A 24552-nucleotide genomic window follows, 5' to 3' on the forward strand; every position below is an offset into this window, starting at 1 on the left:
AAAGTCAGAACCCAGAATTCGGAGTTTTCTCTCAGAATTCTGACTTTAATCACAGAAAACTCAGAACTCATATACATTTTTCACATGGCCCTAATCCTCTTCCGTATGTTAGTGATGGGAATTTAAAGTAAAAAACTTTTTTTCCTTAGCTCTTTCCAGGGTTGACTGTTAAAGGGTTATAAAAGTCCACATATTTCAAAGTCAAAATTTATGGAATTGAGCTTGACCTAATTTGCAGTCTGATTAATTTGTTTATTTTGCAACAATTTTCATACAATTCATATTTGTGACAAAATTAACTGATACAGATTTTTTTTATGAGCAAAGAAACACATTTTTCATGCATCACCTACTGAGACTTAAGGAAAAAGTTAAGGGAAAAAAACTGGATGACAAGACGTTTGGATGGCTCATTTCCTTTCATTTAGGCAGGAAAGTGCACTGCTTCTATTCTATATTATTTGATACCCCAATTGATAATTTAGATAAAGAATAATAATCAACAAGCACTGAAAATATTGGTTTTCTGGTGATTTTCTGATGATAACATGTCATTATTTTCATGATAACACTAGTACATTAATGTAGTAAGTTGTGCAATCATTACTGTAGAATTACTGCACAATACTTTCTAAACATTTGCTTACTCGTCCTTTCCTTTCCTTCTCTCGTAAATGAAACTTCCATGTTCAGATGACTGAAAAGGTTGTTACAGTATTATTACTCAATACCTAATATGACCATGGGAACTGTACTGCCAAGTCAGGCACAACTTACTACATTAATGTAGTACTGTACTGGTAATATTGCTGTAATTACAGTTATTACCTTGTCATTTGTGTACCGTGACGTAAAGTACTTTCAAAATATCTGTAGATAGGTGTGAATGGAAATATTATGCCAAAGCAAAATATAGGCCTCAATCACCACTACTGGAGTTCAGATATATCAGTCAGGCTGTATGTGGTTTTAAGTTTACTGTAAGATAATAGGCCTTTGGAGTAATTATAGCAAATAAACACACACACACTGAAACAAACATATGCATTATCAATGCAAATATTCTGTATTTCAAATAGAAAACCATACAACTGCAGATAGATCAATATCTTTATACTAGTAACATATTAGTTCATACAAAACTGTTAATAAAAAGACAAGGCGAAAATGTTTTACTTTCAGAGAGAATCTGTTATTGTACAGCACTACCTCGGTATGCCATAGCACTGCAATAAACATGTACAAAACACAATGAAATTAATGACAAAAGATGGCACAGTGTCTTTTTGATACAATTCTTCACAGATTTTAACAAGATTTTATTAAACGCCTATGAGAGCTTTATGAAGGATGCTGATGAAAGTCTACAGAATGATTTAACCAGTATGATTTAGCCACATACTTAATCTACAGTATAGTTTAGCATTATGTTATGAATAACCAGTAAGCTCACAAACTATTTTGATATTTTAACATACCACATCTATGATCCTTTGCATAAGCTATGACACTACATTGATTTACAGCACACAAAGCAAAGCCATGTCAGACATGCATTTCAAAATCGATCACTGTATATGTTCAAAATACAGTACATGTAGACACTTTTCCTGACCTGTTGTTTTAGTGGCAAGATACAAAATATAGAGTGGTAATGGCTTACAGTAACAGCCAGTATAAAACAAGGAGATAAAGTCTGTTACAATAGTCTTCTTTACACAGTAACTCTTCTTTCTCTTGACTCCTCTTGGGTTATTTCCAAATCTGTAGAAAATAAATTGCAAACATGATATGAAATTGATTGTTATTAGAATATTCTGTGTAATAGAATGAATTGTCATTAATTCTATTACACAGAATACTGTATATTACTCATTAGGGAACACATCAAATCACTCCAAAAATAGTAGTATTCTTCACTGGTTTGATTAAAGATGGGTGTCTATGATTGCCAAACTAACAAACTTACCACGTATCTCACAGGTCAAACCTCAGTGGATTTTCCAACAATAGTGTTCTGAACCTGACAGATTCAAGAAGCCATAATTAATTAAATATTAATTACAACATAATAATGACCATAACCATATGAAAATACCACTTGCAAGGAGACATAATATAAAAAAAGTATTTGGCTATATGAACAATTACTCATGAGTGTGAATCACTGGTCATTGACCGTGAGACTTGTATCACCCCGCACCTTGCCGCAGGGTGGATCGCTGGTCTGGTACGGTGGTTTGGGTTTGGGCTTGGGTGCAACTGGTGGTGGGGTTTTCTCTGGAGCCCCAGCTGGACTGTTTGGTTTAGGGAAGTCTGGGTAGGCTCTAGCTGGATGGGCTGCTGCTGCCTCCTTTATGGTGCTTGTGGAAGTGCAGACCGAAGAGGCGTCCTCCGCCTCTCCTCCAATAGCAGAGTGGAAGCTGTGACCTGAACTGCTGAAGCCACTCACACTCTCTCCTGACGACTCAGAGCTGTCCACTGGAACAGAGGAGAGGAGACTTGATGATGCACATGATGGATGAATGAATGAATGAATGAATGAATGAATGAAAGAAAGAAATGATGAATGAATGAATGAATGAATGAATGAATGAATGAATGAATGAATTTATAGTCAGTGTATTTACTTATGCAACCATCTCGCCAAACTTGAATTACGTAACATGCACATTGCATTCCAGTCAATCTAAACTCAGTTCCTCTTTGCTGTTGCATTTCAGTGTGTCTCTTAGGGTGGGATGACAGCAATGGAACACCAGTCAGTCAGTAGATTATTTGTGGGACCTGAGCCCTCTCCCAACTAGAGGGCCCAGGGCACCCTGACCTCTGACCTCTGACCTCCGTGGTGGGGGGCGACTTAATTTCTCTATGGGGATCAATAAAGCATCATTATGATCTGTGGGATCACCACTATGATCACCATTTCTAAAAAAAGATATACCAATTTTGTGGTAAATTCAAATGTATGATGGTCTGAATCCCCAGACCAGCTGGGATAATCAGGGCAGAGGAAGGAGAAATGCCCTTTGCCCCGTTAACAACTGCTATTAAAGTGCCCTCAAGCTAAGCACTTAATACCCAATACCTAGTGAGGTTGCTTGGGGGCAACCAATAATGGATGGTTCGTTCCACTTTCTCTCCCACTGCAACCCATTGCAATAAATCTTAACCAACATTCTGGTCATGTAGTCAGTAGTTCAAAACATATTTACTGCAGTGCTACACATCAAATGAAATCACCCACATCCACATACTATCCACAGAGACACTACCAGCACCAGTCCACTCACACAGTAGGTTCTGACTCCCACTCTCATGATCCAGGTCATCCTCCTCCAGGACTCCAGGGGGCGCTACATATCCTCCAAGGCCCCCCGCCAGCACCCTCCGCTTTGGCCCACACAGGTATCCCACAGGGGACAGGGACCCCCTTCCAGAGGAGGAAGAGGAATGGCTGCCAGAGGAAGACGAACTGCTCCCTGAACCAATAGAGTTTGGCCGCCCGACAGGAAGCCCGGCCTGCGACCCGCACGCTCCCACGGAGGCCAGCACCTTGCCTTCTGAGGAGACCAAGGGAGAAGAAGCTGTATGAGATGGAGCGCGAGAAGCTGGGAAATGCCAAAGAGGGCGATTAAAGAAAAGATTAAAGATTTAAGCAAACTATCACAAAGACTACTGAACACAGTGACTGAAACCAAACTGATGAATCACTGAATACACTGGAAAATATTTGCTCAGTACTGCAAGGAATGTGATAAAGAATACTTTACAAGCAGTTGCTTGTCTTTGAAGAACTCCGTCTTACCTCTGCCCATCAGTACATAGTTGACGGCTCTGTCGTTGATCGCTGCATCACTAGGCTGGATATCCATGAAGGGCTTATTTCCTATACCCATGAACACTCTCTCCTGCATACGCACCTCTAGTATAAGCATGAGAAACAATACTATTACTTACTACTCAAATCTAAGAACATGTTGAGCACTACTTCAGGCACAACATCACTGTAACTCCTAATTAAGTGATTTGCAACAACTGTCTTTGGTGCATCAAAGTTTTTGTGCAGCAGATTGTTGCCACCATGCTGCATCCAATCTGATTGGATGTTTGCCTGACCATCTGTGTGTAGAATGATCAATGACAATTACTACTCTCATTATCTTTGGATGGCCATGTTTGATGTGTATATAGATATAGATAAATGTGAGTGTATTATGAACATGCAAGACTTGATCAAATACATTTCTATAAGTTAAATACAAGTGAGCTGAGAGACCGTTGAGGAGCCTGAAATATAATGGTGCTGTGTAAGATAGTGTCATGTACAGTATGTGTATTACGTGTGTGTGTGTGTGTGTGTGTGTGTGTGTGTGTGTGTTGGTACCTCTGTTATGTACAGCCTGCTCCCAGAGGATCCGCTCCAGGTCCTTGGTCCAGGCCTCCTTCACCTCCCGGCTAACTGCCTGTAGTGTGTACGTGTCCTGGCTCTTCCTCCTCCTGAACCAGATCTCGAAACACTGGCCGCTGTCTCCGCTGTTGTGGGTCATCCCGATGTCTGACGTCTAAATAAATGCACAGAGAAAGATGCATCTCCAGAGGAAGTTGATTGATCATGTGAGATGGCAGCTTCAAATATGGCGGGCAGTTTGACAAGTCCGTCAAACACAGATTCAATATACAGTAGCTGAGGTGAACAGCGCTCTACTGGCCTGACTACAATTACAGGAGGTGCACTAATGTAGTTGGGCCTGTGGACTATGGGCATACATATGTCAGTACTAAACCTCTGGAAAAGACCTTCCTTCAGTAGATGGTGATGATTGATGAATGATGATGATGGCGAAAGAGAGAGTGTAGAAAATTGAGAAATGTTAAATTTCCATGTAACTGATGAGCAAACAGTGCAGGGCAAAATTGCTTTCATGACATACGTAGGAAGCAACCTTGTGCTGAAAGAGGAAGTAGTGGTAATACTTATGCCCTTTATTATTGCCCACAGCACAGTGAGTAATGCTTTCATTTCATTTCACATTTTTAACAATAATTCCTTTCAGAAACGTCAATCGCTGGTCATATGAAGTAGTATGAGTCCAAGTACGGGCCTATGAAGCCAATGTGGCTTCATTTAAACGAGACACAAATGTGTGTGTGTGTGTGTGTGTGTGTGTAAGTGTGTAAGTGAGTGTACCTTGAATGACTGTTTGTAGATATATGTGTCGTTCCCTACGTCCGTCTTCCTGGTCTTGCTGAAGAGGACGAGCTCTTGGAAGAGGAAAATGTGGCGGAAACATTTTTTCTTCCTGAATGTCACCAGGAACTCATCCTGGCGAATCAGCTGCCCCTGCTCCTTCAGATTAACCTGCAGTATAGGAAAGAGGAACTTACTGAAGATCATCTTCTGTCAAGTTGTGGTCATGTAGTCAGCAAAAACACACCGCAATTCTCAAAAAAACAACACTTTTTTAAGGTTTTTTTTGTCATTATTGCCTTTATTAGATAGTCTAGTGAAGAGAGACAGTAAAGATTGAGCAGAGAGGGGGAGTTATGCAACAAAGGTCCAAGGCCAGATTCAAACCAAGGACATCGCAATTACATGGCATACGCCTTAGACTACTAAACCACCAGGACGCCCCAAAACATTTTTAATAAGCAAAAAATGAAAATCCAGCAGTTTCCCAAAACATTTTTCCAGAACTACCTCAGCTGTCTCTGCAATTTCTAAATTCAGTTTTAAATATAAAAATATTAAACATAACTAATAATGGCAGATATGCTATGATTAATTATTCAGACATCAAGAAAAAATAATAGACTGATAGTAACTAAATGGCGTCCTTATCATTTCTAAAAGTACAGCAGAGAATGCAACGTTAATGGAATAACCAACAGAATTCCTATGAAGACCATCTGAATCCAACTCCATTCCTTCAGTCTCGTAAGTTATAATGCTTTCCAGCTACTGGAACTCAAGACCAACATCCCACACACAGCTCACACCACACCTTTATATTGCACGGAAAATTCTTTATCATGTATTTTCCTGTACTTACTTCATCCATCCCATTACATCCCAGCCTGGATTAATCAAAAGTATTGCATAAATGGCCAGATGGGAATCATAGTTGTTTATCTTAAGACTTATATGTCAGTTAGCAGATGACAAAAACCACCACCCCTTATCCAAATACTACTGAAGAAACTGCTGCCCTACTCTCCTTTCCTCATCACAGTAAAAATTCTAATGATGTTGCACAATGATGGACGAGAACATGATAAGTCAGTCGTATCACAACTAGTCAACATCCCTCTATCTTATACTTTATATCTAAGCTGCAAATGCTTTATCGTTACCGCATAATTTATAAATAATGTGATTCTCTGTCTTTCCTGAGAGAAAAATTCAGTTGAAAAAGTCGGTATGGAATCCTTCTTCTATCAATCTTGTCAAACAGTGAAACAATAAAAAGGTAAAAATATAGCCGCAAGTGGCCATTAGTGAGGTCCAAGCACATGGGGCAAATGATTTGACCGTGAGAATAAAAGCTTCATCATTTTGGAAAAGTTCTACATCTCAAAGTTAGAACATTTTGATGAAAGTGCTGCAACTGCAGGTGAAATGGAAAATTGGCAATTTTGGTATGGTAAATATAGAGTGCAAACAAATGTGGTCTGACCCACTTTCAAGCCCTTTGCAAACATTTATATTAAATTTGGTTGCTCAAACATGTAGGCTTTAAGAGATTATGCATCCCTTCCTGTTTGCTTGTCTTCTCCATCAACTTCTTTGTGTGTCACAGCCAAACTGTTCAAATCAAAATTCTGTGATACAAAGATGATGTAGGCTGTTGAAATTTGCTGTGTGTAAAATTCGGTAGAGATTAAGGAATCTGTAGGAAAAAACCCCAAAATGGTGCTATTGCAAGGTTGGCCTGATTGTGGCGCTATGGAGCATGACCAAATGTGGTGTGACACCCTTCTGGGCCCGTCCCAAACATGTATGTGAAATTTATTTATTTTATTTTTTTTAGCATCAAGCGTTTACCAATTATGTCTCACTTCCTGTTTGCACATCTTCACTGTCAACTTCATTTGTGCACCACGGCCAAACAGTTTGGATATTCAAAAATAGCCATAATCTAGGAAGTGCATTTATGCTGTGTGCAAAATTTCAGATTGGATGAAATTTAAAATTCAAAATGGCGGAAAGACTATCATGGCCGAAATGAAAAGCAGTATGTGCAATGGATTCGTCTTTAGCCAAAGAATATGAGTTGAACATTTTGACTCTACGTCTTGGTCTAGATCTATGCTTCAGCAGTTATTCAGGAGTTAAAAGAAAGTTGCTTGCTATAGTGCCACCATCTGGCTGATTTTTGCTGCAGTAGTGGGGGTCTCTGGAGAGACCCCCACTACTGGAGGAGGAGAAGAAGAAGAGAGTCCTAACAAAAAACAATGCGGTTCCAGCACCTGTGGTGCCTGGACTCCTAAAAATAAAACTGTCAAGGCCCTTACATCGCAGTGATGGATATCATCCATGGCCAGCAGATTGTTGCCGTGGCGGAGCTGGAAGTGGACGACCTCCAGAGCGGCCTGGACTTCAGCCATCTCTCTGGTCTGTGCTGGACCACACTCCCTCATCATGTCCTGGAGCAGCAGGCTGTACTTACTGATCCGCTGCACAGGCTTCAGTAGGTACGACCACAGGTCCATCTTATCCCCCAGCTTCAGCTGCTTTTGCTGGTATAGCAGGTGAGGAGACAGAGTGGTCATTGAAACTGCAGCAGTCCTAGATGAGTGCTGATGAACTGATGAAGCTATAAGGACTATGCTGAAGCTGGAGAGGAACAGGCATGCTGATATGTAAGGGGCAGCTCAGGTCTGAAACAGTGTGTATAAATGACGTAGATTTTAAATTAGAAAGAAACATTGATTAAAACAAAATTATTTGACTGAATGTCATTATGTATTATGTTCACAATACACCATTCTCTCTACTCTCTTTCATGAAAGATCAAGATGTGCTTTTTTCACAGTGATGGAGTAAAAGGTAGAGAGGGGGAATGGGGAGCAAAGGGAGGTTGGCAGTTGTTCTCACCTTGAAGAAGGTCTGTCCATGATTGATGAGTAGACTATCAGACTGCGGTTTGTTCTTGCTGTACAGGGCATACAAAGCAAAGCTCTCTCTCTAAAACAAAAGGAATGAATACAGACTATTAGACACCATGCTTGTCACTTTGGTTTCATTTACTGCATTATTTGTTTACTGTTGACCTGAGAAATATGCACCAACAAATGAATGTACCTATTACTGAAATAATTTCTATTGCTTTTTTCAATTTCTATTTTCAGTTTAGATATCATAGCTTGTATTATTATAAAAGCATGTACAGTAGACTCATCACACAGACACACTGTTCAAAATGCAACAGTAATAATAAGTGTGTGCAAAATTTGCTGTATGGTTTACATTGTGATACTTGCACATAATGTGAATGTGCATATGTAACAATGTAAAATGCATACTGGACACAGTGGACCATAGGAGCTCACAGCTGCATGGGCTGATTAATTCACATTGGGATTCCTGAGCTAAAGCCTAGCATTGGTCCATGGCCAGAACACATCTGGAAAGGCTTTTTTTTCAGCAGTAGATTATGTTGAATCATGGTTTTGGTTCAGAACAGGAAACCACTACTTCATCTGCTTCGGCAATAAAAGATTGGCCAAATCTGGTTGTGTCATGGAAAAAAAAGAAGATTTGAAGATTTGAAGATATCACAATCAAAATCAAAATTTAGTCAGTGTTTGAACTTTTTGAAAATTTGGATTTTTTAAAAACAAAAATAGCAAGGTGAAATTAGTGCCACGCTTTCAGAACAATTGACCAAACTGTAATTTCTAACCAGTACTTCTGTGTACTAAATGATGTGTTGCGTGGGACCCACGTGTCGCAGGAAGCAGCGGCCCACTCTGAAGGGCTCTTTCACGGAGCTCTCCAACTCCTTCAGGAAATGATGTCGGTGGAAGTCATGGAGCTTCTCTAAGTTGCCGAAGATGCTCCCCCTCTGGCCCCTGAGGTCCTGGGGAACATCAGCCCTCTCCAGCTCGGGGAAGTAGTGCTCTCGAACGTATCCCAGTGCCCTCACGTACTCTCTCTCTGTGGACAGCAGCTCCTCCATGATCCTCTGCAGTTTCCTGCTCCAAATAGGAAATGAAAAATGTAAGAGTTGGGAACTTAAGTTGTTGATTTTATTTTAGGTCAAAACCAAAGCCAGCAGAGTTCGAGACCAAGGCCAGTGTTCCATACGAGAAGACCATTACTCAATTCACGCTTTATTTATGGGTTAATAGCAAAGCATTTCTCTGTATGACGTAATACAAAGCTATTGTTTTATGGCTAGACTACTGACAAATGATTCATCAATACAACATACATATTCATTTTGCAATATCCCGGACAGCATCACCATGTTTGTTTTTGGGTCTGATAAACACTGGACTTTAGATAACTGCGGAGGCGGGGGCATTACTTACAAAACATTGCTGTAATTTTGTTCTGTTGGTGTGTCGGTGAGTAATGACGCCTCTCCTAAATCTTTAGGGCTCTGGGCGGGGGCTGAACATCCCTTGGTGGGACCTCCCTGCTCTGAGTTACTGTCTATATTTGACTCACAGCTCAAGTGTCCTGAACAGAAACTCTCATTTCGAGAAATGGGCAAATTTGGGATGGGCTGCAGACTTTGTCCCGGTGGGTGTGTCCTGCTCTGGCAGCGGCTGTGTCTTGCACTCAAAGGTGAGGAGCCAGAGATGGATGTCAGACGGGAGCTCACACACGACCCCTCACTGAGGGACCGGCCCACGGCTTGGTGCCATGGAAACTCCTCACCCCCATCGATAGATTCGACCCTCCTCAGATCCGCCTCGCTGCGGTGCTCTCTTGGCCTCCATTTGGTTTCTGGATGGCAGTCACCATTTTGTGGCAAAACAGGAGTCATTTTGCCATCTTTCCCTTGTGTTTCAGGTAACTGCGGTGTTTTGGTTTCTCCCCTCTCGCTCCCTTTCAAGTCAGGGTTCAAATGGAGGTTAAAACATGTAACGTCTGTGCTTTCCTTAGCACCACTGTCCCTGCTCTCCTCCAGGACCCTCTGACTGACCAGCTGTTTAGGAGAAGGTGACTCCTGGCTCAGGGGGGAACCAGCTTCCACCACTTCACTCCTCTCCTTGTCCATCTCCAACACTCCCACTTTCCCTTGAGAGGCTGCAGCTGTGGCCTGCTGGTTCTGGTTCTTATCTACGCCTTTCTTCTTCTGCGTCTCCTCCAGACGCGGCCTGACTTCTTGGCACTGGACCCAGGCTGCATTCCACATCCTCATTAGCCCCGAGGCCCCTGATCCCACGGCACAGGCCTTAGCTTTCACAGCCTGGAAGTGTGGGGTTGAGAATTCGCCACTCAATCTCTCTTCATACATCTTGAGTGTGCTTAGACCGGCCTTAGCTGGGTAACACCCCTTCTCTACCTGCTCCAGATAATGACTGCATTCCTTGGCCAGTGCAGAGGCCTAGAGGGAGGAAGGGAGGGAGAGAAAGAAAAGTTAAATCATTCTAAATGCTAAATGTCATTCAAGTTTTCCAAGTTCTTAACAGTGGATGAGAGATTGATATCTGTTAATGCGAGGGGTTAATGGGCACATTCCACACTGTTCACAAAAAAGGACTACTGTGTTGATCGGGAAAGTTTAATATAGGGAGAAAGTGCAAGTGAAGGAAGTGAGAGAGGAATTAAATCTGTCAAATGGGGGGAAAAGCACTGAACAACAGTTTGACAGAACAAAATTGGGTTTATACACAAACCTGTTCACAGAAGCGGTACAAATGCACCAATGTGTCCAGTTCTTTGTACCTCTGTTCTGCCCGCAACAGAAAGTCATCCATATTGGATTTGAAAGTGCTGACCACAGTCCGAAAAACATCAGTTGTAGGACTGGAGTCACTGGTGCCCATCATCCTCTCTGCCTCCATCACTAGGGTCAAGGCGTGCTGTTGTTTCTCCTATGATCAATGATAAGATGTCAACTCAAGCTTATTTCCTCCCCCTGCATATAAGTTCTGAGTCTAGATATACTGTTATGGGTGCAGTAATTTACGGATTTTCAACTTTGGGTAACGGAAAACGGTAATGCTTCATTTTCCAGGTCCGCAACTTCCTCTATTTTCTCTATAATTAGTACATAATGTCACGGTTCTTTCCAGGAAACCACCTAAGAAATTGACAGTTCCTGTTTGGGAAATTATTAGGAAATGATTAGGAAATTGCGGATCCGGAAAATGAAGCGTTACTGAGAAAACTGGTACTCAGTTTCAGGTGAAGATAAACAAAGATAGTGAAATTGTTTGGTTCTAGTTTTGTTCAGTCAAATTCAACAGCCAAATAAGCGTGACTTGTTCCATTGGTCCAGTACCTTAGCCTGCGTGAGAAAGGGGTCAAAGTGCTGCAAGGCCTTTTCAGTGCACTTCAGGGTATCATCTGTTGTGTGAGAGTCCTTCAGTCTCTGCTCGCCCTCTGTATTGAACCATGTCCCAATCTGCAAGACGCAGTGGAGAATTATAAAAGGTTTGCTTTACATTTCATATTTTTCAAAATGGTCACGTTGATGCAAATGGCAAAAGAGGAAACCAACTTTCTTCGGTGTATGAGTCCGAGACAAGACATGAATGAACTTCAGATGTTTCAGCACATATTGTATTGCACATTTGAATGATGTGACCAGGATCTCCTAGGCAAAAGAAAGCTAATATAATTGACAGAAGCGATGCTGTACCGTGCTGATTTTGCCCTCCATCTCTCTGAGTCTGAAGAGGAATTCCAGCTGCTGCAGTGACTCATTGGATCTCATCACCAGAGTGTGGAGCTTCTCCTCCACTTGGTTATACAGACCGGTCACTGACTCCAGAGCATCTCTGGAGGGAAGGTGAGACAAGCATTAACAAATATTAAGGCCAACAGATAACACTCAACTTGAAGTGCATTGTGAGGTGTCATGAGTGCAATTTAAGTGTATTTTAAGTGTATATGCACTGTCCTTACATTGGTGTCACATCAGAAAATGTATTATGTGGCCATAAATCTGGCATGACTGTTATGAGATTGTTATTAGCCATACAGTTTCCTCAATTATTGAACAACTAGAGTTTTTGCAAATATTGTATGTTATTTAAGCAATAAGCCAAACGAGGGCATGTTTTACATCATTTTTTACAACAGCCTATGGGCATTGTTAGGTGAACCGGTGGAGTGGCTAAAAACCTCTTAGCTGTTCTAAAATCATTCTAAAACGTGAGTGGCTTGTTGTCTTTCTAAAATTAGAGTAACATACCATTGCAATAAGAAAAAAAAAAAAGAAAATTGAGAGTAATTAAATGTATTTTTCCACCAAGCAATATAGTTCTAGTACCACTTTGACTGGTGAGTTTTGGTTGCCGCATTAATATTCAAATTGTAGTTATTGCTGTGCGTTTATCCGGTACGACTTCCAGTGTGACTCAAAAAATTAGAACTGTGGACCAGAACTATCTGTTCTGTGGAGTATTTTCTGTTCTGATTATAATGATTATAATGCATAATGTGTTTACAATATTTTTATAACGGCTTATAAAGTCTTCAAGTCAAATGCAATGTAATAAATGTGTTGAGAATGCGGTTGATCAAGGTGAGTGTTAGACTATGCAGATGCAATGAGCTTCTGAAACTGTACATTCTGTGAATTAACACCATTTTCATAGCCATCATGATTGTGATGAATGTCTTGCAGTATGTCCATCATGTTATGTTCTGATATGTTCTGATACCTGTAGTCCTCTGACTGCGGGAACCGAAACTCCTCTCTCCTCATCCTGGCCAGTACGGCCCCCCCTTCTCTTTGTAGAGTGACCAGTCGGGCGTCTTCCAGCACCTGTTTCATTGAAGCCCTCTGCTCCTGAATGCATAGCTGCACATCCTACAGCAAACACAACACAAGCAAAGTCAACATGTGTCACGCCATCCAAAATGTGCAGCACACTAATTACATTCCATTACAGTATGAACTTGGAAATTACCTGAGCAGTGTCCATCTTTTTACTGCCATCCACTTTCTTGATGGCCTTCTGCAGCAAACTGTCTGCCCCTCGCAGGTCGGTCATGAAAGAAACCAGTCTCTGAAATAAATAAAGTTCAAGACTCAATGGAGGCAAACAAAGGGATGATGTATTGTTAGGGACACTATATTTCCACCGTCTGGTGCCTACTGGGAGCACTACAGGCAGCGCCAACCTGAGGCCACATACAGATACAGTGAGTTGACCAGAGCCACAGGCGGCTGCCCTGTGTGTGGCCGGCAGGAGAAAACCTCATGGATACTGGACACTGGCATTACTGGCATAACCCATATCACTGTGAGTTTGTTGTTCTGCCTGGTGAACTGGATTCAGATAAAAACCAAATAATTTGATATGCAGAAGCTCCTAAGAAAACCAGGCTTTTTGGATTATTTTATGCTCAGTTTTTATTCTGTTCATGATACAGTAGCAGCCCCTGACCATTGGTCAATGTGGAACTACAGCTCTTAACATTTACTCATTCCCATTAAAGTATGTTGAAATATACAGTATGTAATTTACGTCATGTAAATGATGACATGACACATTAGCTTCCCAGTCATTTTTGGATTAACAAAGTGAATGTAGCAAGTGTGGATGTAAGAAGTACATGGTGGAGGACCTGAGCCAATGACAGTTTGTCTTGATCAGCGTTTCATTACCAATAATATCTACCCCCATTCCTCAGTGATTTATAGCATAATGAATCATCTAATATCCATCCTACAGAAAGGACAGGATTTTCCTCCTGTGATCCTATCCTACCTCCACCCAATTACCAATGCTCATCGTGGTATTGCAAACAACAGAGATGATTAATCTTATGTGTAAGGATGGGTGGGTAAAGTCATCCCCAGTGGGCGACCTGTGGTTAAACAGCTGTCTCCACCCTCCGCATGGGAAACTCCAAGGTTAATCAAACTGAGTGTGGGACCAATGAGAAAAACAACATACTAATGCAAATCTAGAATCTAAAATGATCTAAAATATCATCAAGAATCTAAAATAGTTTCAGAGATGTTTTCTAACTAATCATTTACAGAGATGTGGTACCGCAGACGCAGCAGTATTGTGAATTCAGAGTGAATATTCAGTACCTGATGGAATTGCATCCAGTCAGTATGGCTGTAAGTGAAGGTCCCGCCCAGGTCAGAGGTCAGCTGGAGTCCCTCCACCGTCTTGTTCAGGGCTTTCAGAGAGGTCACCATGTCCATCTTATACATAGAGATAAAGACTGCGTCAGGAGTGAAGGAAAAGCAGCACACACTCTGTAGCCTCAAACTGAATCAGACTAAAGTCACAAAGAGCAAAGGTGGACATAAAAAGTTGTTGTGTTCTGTATTTCTGACCTGCAACCCAGGCTGTTTCTCAGGGCGAGGACAGGTGTCTTTATCCACCAGCATCAGGATACTGTGGACAGCATGCAGAGCTTGTTCCTATAGTGGGCAGTCAATAAGTAAAAGATTTTTTTTTTTTTCAGGGCAGTCCTCCGTGATATGCTTTGATTCAATATAGATAACACTGTTCACTGTTTTACTGGAATTGAGGCATTAGATGTGATAGATGACTGTCATAATGAAACATATCAAATGCATTGTGTTTGTTTGTATTGTGTGCAATTACCTGTCACCTTCCTTGCCAATCTCTAATAGAACCTACAGTACAGTACAGTATGTATTGTATGAGTCAACTTTAAAACCTGACAAAAATGAGAATGGCTCCCCCTGGTGTATTTCTTTATCTCTAGCAATCCAGCAACTTGGACAAACTTGAACTGAACTTGCACGCTATGTTGGTGATTTGCATTTCCAGACACTAGACATGCATTGACTAATCCTGGCATCCACTCAGTTTCTTTATCTGTGAATCTGGGTAAGGTATCTGACAGTTTGACATCTGTTGATAGCATGATGCTTGGTGTGTGTGTGTGTGTGTGTGCGTGTGTGTGTGTGAGTGTGTGTGTGTGTGTGTGTGTATACAAGGTGTGTTGTTCTAACCTGTGCCATCAGCAGAGCTTTGTACAGGAGGAGGGGAGGAGGCTTCTTCCTGGCATCGATTACCAAAGTCATTCCCAAATCTCGGACTTCTCTCCTAAATGTTGAATCATGTTGGAGCGCATTAGGACATGTTCATTTCATCACAGTAGTCTTTATCTGATCAAGTAGCATTCAAGAGCTTTTACGCTTCACCTCTCTCACCTTTCAAATCCATATCTATCTTTTTATCTCGCTCCCTCACACACACACACACACACACACACACACACACACACAAACATACTTGCTACCCTTCACACATCTCATTCCACACCCTCGACGCCTTCACACAGCCCTCTTAATGGCCTCTTCTTGGGTTACCAGTGTGTGAGTCTATATCAGACATGGCTGCCAATTCTAGGAAGGCGCTGCATACCAGACAGTTGGCAGCCGGCCTGGCTACAGGCTGCGTTGTTGTTATTGTGGTTAGAGTGGCTCTTTACTGGGGGCAAAGGAAGGCCAAGCTGTTCAGTTGAATGGCACCTTGAACTTCAAAGTCTTGTCCATTAAAACCAGTGTAAACACAGAAGAGGGTAAAAGTGTTCAGTAGTGGACCTTTGATGTTCATCAATGAAATCGCTCTGGGAAAAGGTCAGTATGGGTCAATGTTAATTACAGTTACTGCCAGCTGATCTATATGAGGAGGCAGAATTTTTAATAAGGTTGTGATTCCAAAGAGAATTTAGTGCAATCACTGTTTTAAAGTAGTAAGACATATTGAGGTAACCATGTAAAGGGACAACACATCACGGATTATTAAGTCTTGAGGTAAGAGCATGCTTCATAATATTCAAAAAATCTGCTGAGACCGCAGGATGAAATACAATTTAAAATGATATTCTAGTGTCACCTAGTGGCCAAAATACATATTACAGACATGCACCTTTTATTAATTGTATGGGCACATATTCACTTTTTCCACCAATGCCTTCCTTCACTTTTGTAGTATTCACTGACACACAACCACATATGGGAGCTGTCCAGTAGGCCAACAACAACATCTTATGTTGTTGGTTGATGTCATGGGGTCACAGCCTCTGATAAGGCAAGGCACATTTAACTTGTGATTTTCCCTATACAGAGGTCACCAATCACTAGTTAGTACATACCAGTATACTAATGTACACCAATGTTCTAGAACATTACCTACCTACCAACAGTGCCTAGTTAGCTTATTTAACATAATATGCAGCTAAGGGATGCAGTTTATCTATTTCAAGGTCTATTACCAACCAGAAACAATTTTGTCTGCGGGTACAATGTTTAAGGGCCATTTTCATACACAGAAAACAAAAACACAAGAGACATTTGTTTTCTTTACTAAAATTGTAAATATGCAGTATTCTTAATACACGCACACATGCTCAAGGACAGTTATTGTGGTATGCATTTCTAATTCACTTCCCCCACCCAGATTAAAAGCCTCTCATGCATTCAGTCTTTATTAATCCAGATACTAAAGCATTGGTCCCAGTACCTAGGTATGGAGTGCAGGTAGAGCAGTAGCTCACAGACATCCTGGGCTGATACAAGAGGGCACGTCCACTCCTTCCTGTCACCATGGACCTCCACCACTGCCCTGCCTGTCTTGTCCCTGCCGCCTAGGGATGGGCAAAGAAAGGAGGAGAGGTTAGACCAATACTACAATATGATTGTTCTGCAGGAAGATGCAAAGATTAGTCATTACACCACTAGGATGACGTGCTTTGACAAAAAATGAAATTGTCATGAACATGCAGAATGATTTTTTCCTTCCGGTGAAGACTAAATGTAGAACTGCTGATGTCAGACACATTGGTGCAAAGTACCTGGTAAACAGATAATGCCCAGTTGAAGCAGACCACTGATGCTTCTGAAGCTGGATTCTTTACTTTGCACAGAAAGAGGAGTGTCAGAAATGGGAGAAGCCAGTTGAACTTGAGGAGAGGATTGTTTGTCTGTCTTTGAGTTCTGCAGTTTGGCGTCTGGTCCATCTGTGGCGGAGGGAATTTCACTCTTGCTTGACTGGGAGTCTGCATGTCAGCAAAAGACACAAACATATTGTTTCACCACAAAAACCAATGAAAGTATAATAAATCAAAATCCCAATGAAGCATTGCAAGAGAGAAATAAGTGTAGACTTTTTTTTGTTTCTCATAAGACTGTATGGTATGATTTGTGTGAAGTTATTTTAATCCATCAGACAATATGTTTCATTTATTCTTAATGGCATTCTTCTATGAAAGAGCTCAACTTTCCCATAAAGATTTGTTCTTGAATTGATGTTACTGGACAGTGTAAACGCCAGTTTGTATATTCTGTCCAGCAACCTTTGCCCTCTTAATACCGGCAGTAATTCTGCATGAGAGTTCTTCAGCCATAACTCTCAATAGCCCTCTTTCAACATGGTCCTACCCTCCACAGCTGCACAACTGTATACAGACAGCCTTCAAACATTGGACATGGTCGCTGTAACAAAACACTGCGGTGGCCTGGCTACTAAGCTTGGCTTTGATTTCAGACATCCTAATTGGCCTCTCTTAAAAGCCAACAAAGCCTTGCCTGTGTCCCCTCTCCTTGCTACTTTAATAGTCCATGACAAGCATGTCTTCAGTCAAGATCTCAACATGCCCTTCTGAGGGTGCATGCCAACGGGTGCAGGGGACACAGCAACCTCCTTCTTGTCTGTTATTCTGTCTCCCTACATTAGAGGAATGTTACGCTCTTTCCTTTCACCCAATGGGCACAGGCCCTCCCTTACAATGGGGGGCAGCATGCTATTTCCGTTCTCTCCCTTGGTAATGGGAATGATGTGAATGTGACCGTTCTGCTCAGGAACCCAGACAGCAGAGGGAGAATCCCCTTGAGGAACGTCATACTCAAGCCTGACCTATGCCCTGTGACCCTCAATGGAGCACGTTCCCCAAAGCACAAGAGGCCACGGTCGAGTTTCAATCAGTCTTTTTGGAGTGAATGGGTTCAGTGGCCCGTTGAGCAGTACATCATAACAAATGGCTATGTGTGCAATAATAATAATGTACAAACTTTGTATGTGGGGGGGGGTTTAAAAAGAAGCCTGCAGGGAATGAAAGACTGAATCAAAAAATCAAAGCTTTTAATGTTCAGCATAATCTTGTCACAGAGGCTATCAAATACATCCACTCATTGCTTACCTTTTTTAGGGGACTGCCGTCTTCCCAGCTTTGGAGATACCTGACTAAACACTGTGCCTTTCTTACATTGCATTATGCTGGGAATCATTTCAGGACAAATGTCGCTGTAGCTCCTGTTGTTGGGTTTATGGAGAAGTGGACTCCCTTTGGGCGTCTCTGACACTGTGGATAGAGACCTAAGCTTGGATTTGTGTTTCCCTGATGGTTTCACCACCTCCACCGTCTGATGTGGTTTCATGTTGCCTTCACAGGTATCCAAGACTGGAGGAGGTGCATCTGGTATTGGATGCACCTTAGCATCATGTCCTAATTGGCGGGAAATAAGATTTGTCTGCACTTCCTGGCTATGGCTCACCCCAGGGGTCAATTTAAAAACCATGGGTAATTCCTTCATAAGGTTCCCTGATTCAAAACTTGTGGGAGGTTCTTTGAGGTGAGACACAAAGTTCGCTGGTGTTGTTTCACAGCATTGTCCGTATTGCCGTGGCTCATGATTTATCATAGGTTTATTACAGTGGTTACAAGAGGTTCCTAGGTCATCCCCTTGAGCTACAATTGTACCCTTGGATCCAAACTCCCCCCCTTCACAAAGCCCCACCTCCTCTAGGGCAGCCAGCAGATCTACACTCCCCTTCTCAAAAGTGACTGGGTTTCGCAACGCTGCCATGTAAGAATCTCTGTACCTACACTTCAACTCTTGATCAGTGGGCTCATGCCCTAGCTTTCTCTGGCTGCATGGTGTACAGGGCACTTCTGCATACCGAAGAGTGCATCCACAGGGGGCACTGTTCCCTACCGGTACAGGTGGAGGTGGCCTGACTGGTTTGAACAAAATTGGCGTGGGTGGATTTGGATGGCTGTCAAGTTTATCTGAGGCCTCCTTCCCTTTGGCAAAATCAACCAGGTCTACATAATCGCCCTCTATCTCCCGATAGTTTCGACTGTCCCAGGTATTAGGCGAAACCCAACCCACAGGTTTGATTAAGGGTTTGGAGCGGGATTTGGGGGTAGGTTTGTTATGTTCCATTTTGACAAGTTTGGAAGAACTATCCACAGGTCTCAAAGACACTGACATCCGGTCCCTTGCGGGAAAAATCATGTTCTCCATCGGGAGGGTGGAAGAGTTAAAATGGGAAGGAACTGACGGCCGCTTTGGCTCAAGAGGAGCTTCACGAATGACAGAGGAAGAAGTGGGCATGATCTTAGGTCTGTCCAAAAACTCTGGAATAGCTATTTTAGCCCAGGGCAACTTTATTACTCCTTGGTCTGTAGAGAGCAAGCAACGTGAGAGAGGAGTTCCATGGCGTCCTTCATTGACCTCCTGCAGCCAGTCTTCAGTGAAGATGCAGGGGTAGGAAGTCTCGGGGATGGGGGTCTCCTCCACTTCTCGACATCCCTCTTCCAGAAGGCTTTTGAGGACAATACGTGCTGCTTGGTCCCCAAACGGTTCCACCTGTAGATAGAAGTCCCCAGGACGCAGCAGCAGAGGGTTCAGAGGTGCTAACTGGATGACAGTTTTGTCATGGAGACACAGCGGCCAGCCCTCACAGCGGAAAAGCACGTCAGAGTATGCAGCCTGGGAATAGATATGAGGAGTACAATTTCAGTGTGATGTTGTTGTAATTGGCTTTTTTGCATAGGACATACAGTGTACATTACCTTCAGTGCTCCAATAATTATAATGAATCTATTTTGCCCCATTTCTATATAGCATTGTAGTTTCCGTTTATAATGCAAGACATCTAGATCCCAGATTCTTGCCAAAAAATGTTTTTATCCTTAAGACCACTTTAAGTAAATCACTGTTCACTTGTCAAGGACATTAAATAAATATATGAACTGTGTTACCTCACTTGCATGCCTGGCTAAGAGCCACTACAAATAATTGGAATTCATACAGCAAGCAGCATCTTGAATATATCCGCCATTCCTGCAGACAAGTAATCTCTTTGTTTACCTTTCTTTTTTTTTTATTTATGTGTGTGTATACACACTAGTATACTGGTATGTACTAACTAAGTTCTAGCTTATAACATTATAATGGTTTTATATATAAAGAATAGAGAATAGTATAGACATGCTGTTTGTATTGATACATGTTATGATAGAGTGTGTGAGTGCATGTGTATGTACTTAAATGCATCTATACTCACACATGCTGCCTGTTGCACACTCTCCAGCAGGTGTTTGGAGGGGATGAGAAAGTCCAGCAGGCAGTGAAGCGCGTCGCCGTAGTAACGTTCCTCAATGGTGCGAAACAACTGGCTGAGAACAACAGACGCTGTGGCCTCAAAGGGTGGGAACAGGGCCGAGAGGGCACTCTGGATGGACGAGTCCAGGGATTCTGGGTTCTGGAGGACAGGAGGAGAGGGAGATCATGTAGTCTTGGTGGGTAACGTTACCTTGTTAAGAGCAGTGAAACTTATTGCTAGAAACAGATTATTACAAGCTTACAGTTTACATTACATCCCCCTGAAAACCCGGATGCAAGATTTAGCCAAAGAGGTTACGCAGAGACATAGGTTTAGTGGCATAGAGTTAAAAAAAATATAACCCAGGATAAGCAACTTTTGTTTTAGTAACTCAACCCCTCAGATCAAAAAAACAAAATGCTTCCTAAAATACCCCTTTTACCTAAACAGTATGACGAGACAATGAAGAAACACAGCCACATTTTAACCTGCGACCCACAATTTTCATTCATATTCAAGGACACCTTAGATAGAATACCAACACCTACTCAAGCACATGGTTGTCAGATCAGACTTCAACCATTACAAAGGCAATACATTCATGGAAACTACAGATGTAGATGGTACACAGTGCAATTTTACTTAAAAATGTTGTTTAATCACCATAGTGGAAAATAAATCAAATCCAAGGTCTGAGTACATGCTCAAGCAAAAATATCATCTATCTTATCAATTGCCCTTGTGGCAAATTCACTGTAAAGTAATCCACTGACACCAAAACCAGGACTGCAGAGATCAAATGATCACAAAATATTAGAACAAATGATGGCAAAAATCCTGTTGCCATGCATTTCTAAAAGGCTCAATACAACATCAGTACATTAAGATACAACTGGGACTGAACGCAGAGGAGGTACTGATCAATATTTTGAGAATTGTACTGGCTTTTCAACCTAGGCACACAACAAAAATCATTAATACAATCAAAGTAACTCTTCCTATAGTAAGTGTTTTATTTCCTCATGTATTATTTTGAACCAACTGCTGTCAAACTGAAAACTTGGTATTGCATTAATTTAGTGTTGGACATGCTGTTTAAATCCCTTATTGAACAGCCTATTTCCATATGACTTGTAGTCACAATGAACAATCACAATGAACAGCTAAAGTGCAGCAAGTAAGAGTGCAGGTTTGGACAAGTGGATAAAATCCCCACAATACGGGGTCACACCAGACTAGCCTCTCCTCTTAATTCAATTAAATTAGATGCTTAAAAATGGCAGAATGCCCCATCATGCCCTGTTTATGTTTATGTCATGTTTAATACCCTATTCAACTTTTCTTCATTTTGGGCAAATCTCTGTAAACATGAAATTGAATGTTTGAAAATGTATGAAATTGAACATGAAAACAACAAACATGGCTGATAATGAAACGAACTGCTGGCCTACGTCTTTTCAGAGCAACTTCTGGAATGCATGGGATTCTAAAAGCCCTGCGCATTTAGGAGTCACATGCACGTGAAAATGAGTACCCTGTCTGAGTAACGTGGACAGTGAATTTCAAAGGTAAGTGTCTATTTGGACTTGAATTGTTATTGACAGCACTGCTTTGTTTGAAGAATGTCCACATGGCGGAGGCACGTCCAGAAAGGATGCTCTGCAAACATAAAAGGACGGGACAGATATTTTTCTTGGCCTCTTACCGCTCGCTGTGCTGGTTTGGAATGCTTCAAAGTGATGTCGGCTTTAGACTCAGGAACAAAAAACAAACGATGATATATCTTTAATGATATAGCTTTCTGCACGAGTCCACTTTTGGATCCACTGACTACAATGAAGTCTTAGCCTACCTGTATCTTTACAGGTAATATGATCTCTAACAATTTGAAAGCTGCAACATAAGATCAAACTCACCAAAATCCAAACAGGATGAACAATCATTGTGCTCGATCTACTCAACATAAGACTATGAGGTAAATTAAAAACTGCCATATTTGCAGGATCAAGAGGAGGATGTTTGAGCGAGCCTAATCAAAAGCCCTTCAACATGATCTGGATATGATTACATCTGTCCTGCCTCAGTATGTGGAGCTTGTTTCATGTCCGGCCAGGACACACCTCATTTAAGCTGGTACACTTCTATCAGGCAACGGTCCGGTTCTGATCTTATTCAAAGGGACAAGTAGAGGAGAACAAACCAAAAAACGTATGGTCCCCATCCTGAATCCCCAGAAAGTGTAAAAGGACACCGTTTTCTGTTAGGAGTCACGCATGATGCTAGTGTTTACTACACATACAAGTCTGCTTCAGATAACCATGCTTATAAGAACCAGTATACTGAGCGCCTGGGCCTTGGCTAAGCTACTAGCACCAGCTGTGCCATGGGTGAAGTCCAAGCAAAACACACGGAAGCAATTCAGAGGAAAAGATTGAGGCCATCTTTTGTGCAGTTTTCAAAGGTGAACCAACACAATTGTAGAGCGCAGAATGAAATATGGTTTGGAGGTGGCAATGCTTGAAGATGTGGGGATTGTTAACATTGATTCAGGATCCTTCACACTTGCTGTAAAATAGCCAAATACATTTCTGACTACTTGTTGAACATTGCTGCATACTGTCAATTTGATTGCGCAATACGCCAGATGAAAAGATTCAAGTCGAGGCATGACTGTGAGTTGTATGTTAAATATTTTTATTTTGAGGCATGGAGAGAAATTTCACCTTCCCCCAACAAAGTGGAACATCCTGAGGAAGGTGCAATGCTTATATGGATCAGTGTTTTTAATCTCTCCATGCCCTCTAAATAAAGCTATTTAATATACAACTCACAGTCATGACTTGACTTTAACAGCTTAGAGGTAAGCTTTCCCTTTATTATTTTTTACTTTAGTTTTTCCCAACTCATAAGCACCTGTGAAATCCTCCCTAGATCTACAAGTTATTGTTCCCTTGAATATGTACAGTATAATCAAATAAGGCTCTCTCATAAATTAAAAAAGCATAATATTAATGTCGAGTTGACAGCTGAAAAATAGCAAGGACTTCACACTTATTTTGGATCTGGACAGGTCTTAGCACCAGGCCGCAGTAGGCATGCTATTCATACAATCAGTTCACAGTTCCCTGCTGTGTTGGTCTCCCCGCCCCTCAGAGGAGTCTGTTTTTAGCCCCTTCCTCATTTAGCTTGACAGCCTAACCAGGACCAGACACTGGCCCAGGGTAAACACAACTGCAATAGCTTCAAACACCTCACTTTGGCTAGCACTGAGGCTACGCTGACCTATGTTTTGCTAACTGGTGCTAATGTGGCCAACTGGGATTTAATTGGGATCATCTGTACAAATAAAAGCCATGAAAAGCTGGGAGCAAAGGTCATCAAGTTTTAACTGTTGTTCATGATTCACTGAATAAATATACTGAGCTATATTCATGCTGAGATATTCTGCAATTCAATTTGAATCATTGCATTCAAGGTCATCCAAGACTTAGTTGTTGTACATTTGCTTACTGTGATCCAAGGTGGATTTGTCCACAATGTCTGTGAGACGAGTCAGCTTTTATCAAGTTATGTAGGATGTAAATACGGCCATCACATTTGACTCACTATTAATATTTGACCAGTTATACTAAGTCTTTGTATCTCTTGGCGAAATTACATGGCCTCAGTAGAAAAGAATGCTTCCTTTTTCTGATTGTGCACATCTGCCACAATAGATTAAGCACTGTGGAACAGAATACCTTTGAGGCTGACTCTTGCATGGTAATGCATCACAGCTGTTAAGGACTGACTAGAGCCATTCAACTATAAGTTCTACTGTATGTCTCAAAGCTAACGGTAGACATGAGGCCATATCTAATAAAGCACAGTGCCCTGAAGTTACTAGGCTGAGACAATCCATTTCCCAGTGAGCAAGTTTTATTTAAACCAGTGTGCAGCATGGCGTCTGCGCTGTAACAGACATAACATCATTTCATTCATGATTCCAGAGAACAAAGTCCTGTCTCACAAGAACTTATCGGAGCATGTAGCGTT

The 24552-nt window shown here is 41.6% G+C and overlaps 1 protein-coding gene across 1 annotated transcript in view; it reads right to left on the reverse strand.

The window, feature by feature from the left end:
• Positions 1–1043: 1043 nt before the first annotated feature.
• quob (quattro b) overlaps positions 1044–24552 on the reverse strand; it is a 30808-nt gene continuing 7299 nt past the window's right edge. Inside the window, exons 2-24 of the mRNA XM_071894433.2 lie at positions 20479–20676; positions 18326–19901; positions 16982–17185; positions 16651–16774; positions 15135–15228; positions 14487–14573; positions 14235–14351; positions 13099–13197; positions 12850–12998; positions 11823–11961; positions 11463–11585; positions 10855–11052; positions 9538–10562; positions 8949–9198; positions 8099–8188; positions 7516–7740; positions 5192–5362; positions 4388–4565; positions 3809–3925; positions 3294–3563; positions 2204–2481; positions 1970–2023; positions 1044–1764 (exon numbers count right to left, since the gene is read on the reverse strand). Coding sequence (XP_071750534.2) covers positions 1985–2023; positions 2204–2481; positions 3294–3563; positions 3809–3925; positions 4388–4565; positions 5192–5362; positions 7516–7740; positions 8099–8188; positions 8949–9198; positions 9538–10562; positions 10855–11052; positions 11463–11585; positions 11823–11961; positions 12850–12998; positions 13099–13197; positions 14235–14351; positions 14487–14573; positions 15135–15228; positions 16651–16774; positions 16982–17185; positions 18326–19901; positions 20479–20676 — 5751 coding nt within the window. The 3' untranslated portion in view covers positions 1044–1764; positions 1970–1984. The remainder of the gene's footprint in view (positions 1765–1969; positions 2024–2203; positions 2482–3293; positions 3564–3808; positions 3926–4387; positions 4566–5191; positions 5363–7515; positions 7741–8098; positions 8189–8948; positions 9199–9537; positions 10563–10854; positions 11053–11462; positions 11586–11822; positions 11962–12849; positions 12999–13098; positions 13198–14234; positions 14352–14486; positions 14574–15134; positions 15229–16650; positions 16775–16981; positions 17186–18325; positions 19902–20478; positions 20677–24552) is intronic.

This window comes from Centroberyx gerrardi, chromosome 5, assembly GCF_048128805.1.
Source record: "Centroberyx gerrardi isolate f3 chromosome 5, fCenGer3.hap1.cur.20231027, whole genome shotgun sequence".
Lineage (NCBI taxonomy): Eukaryota > Metazoa > Chordata > Actinopteri > Beryciformes > Berycidae > Centroberyx > Centroberyx gerrardi.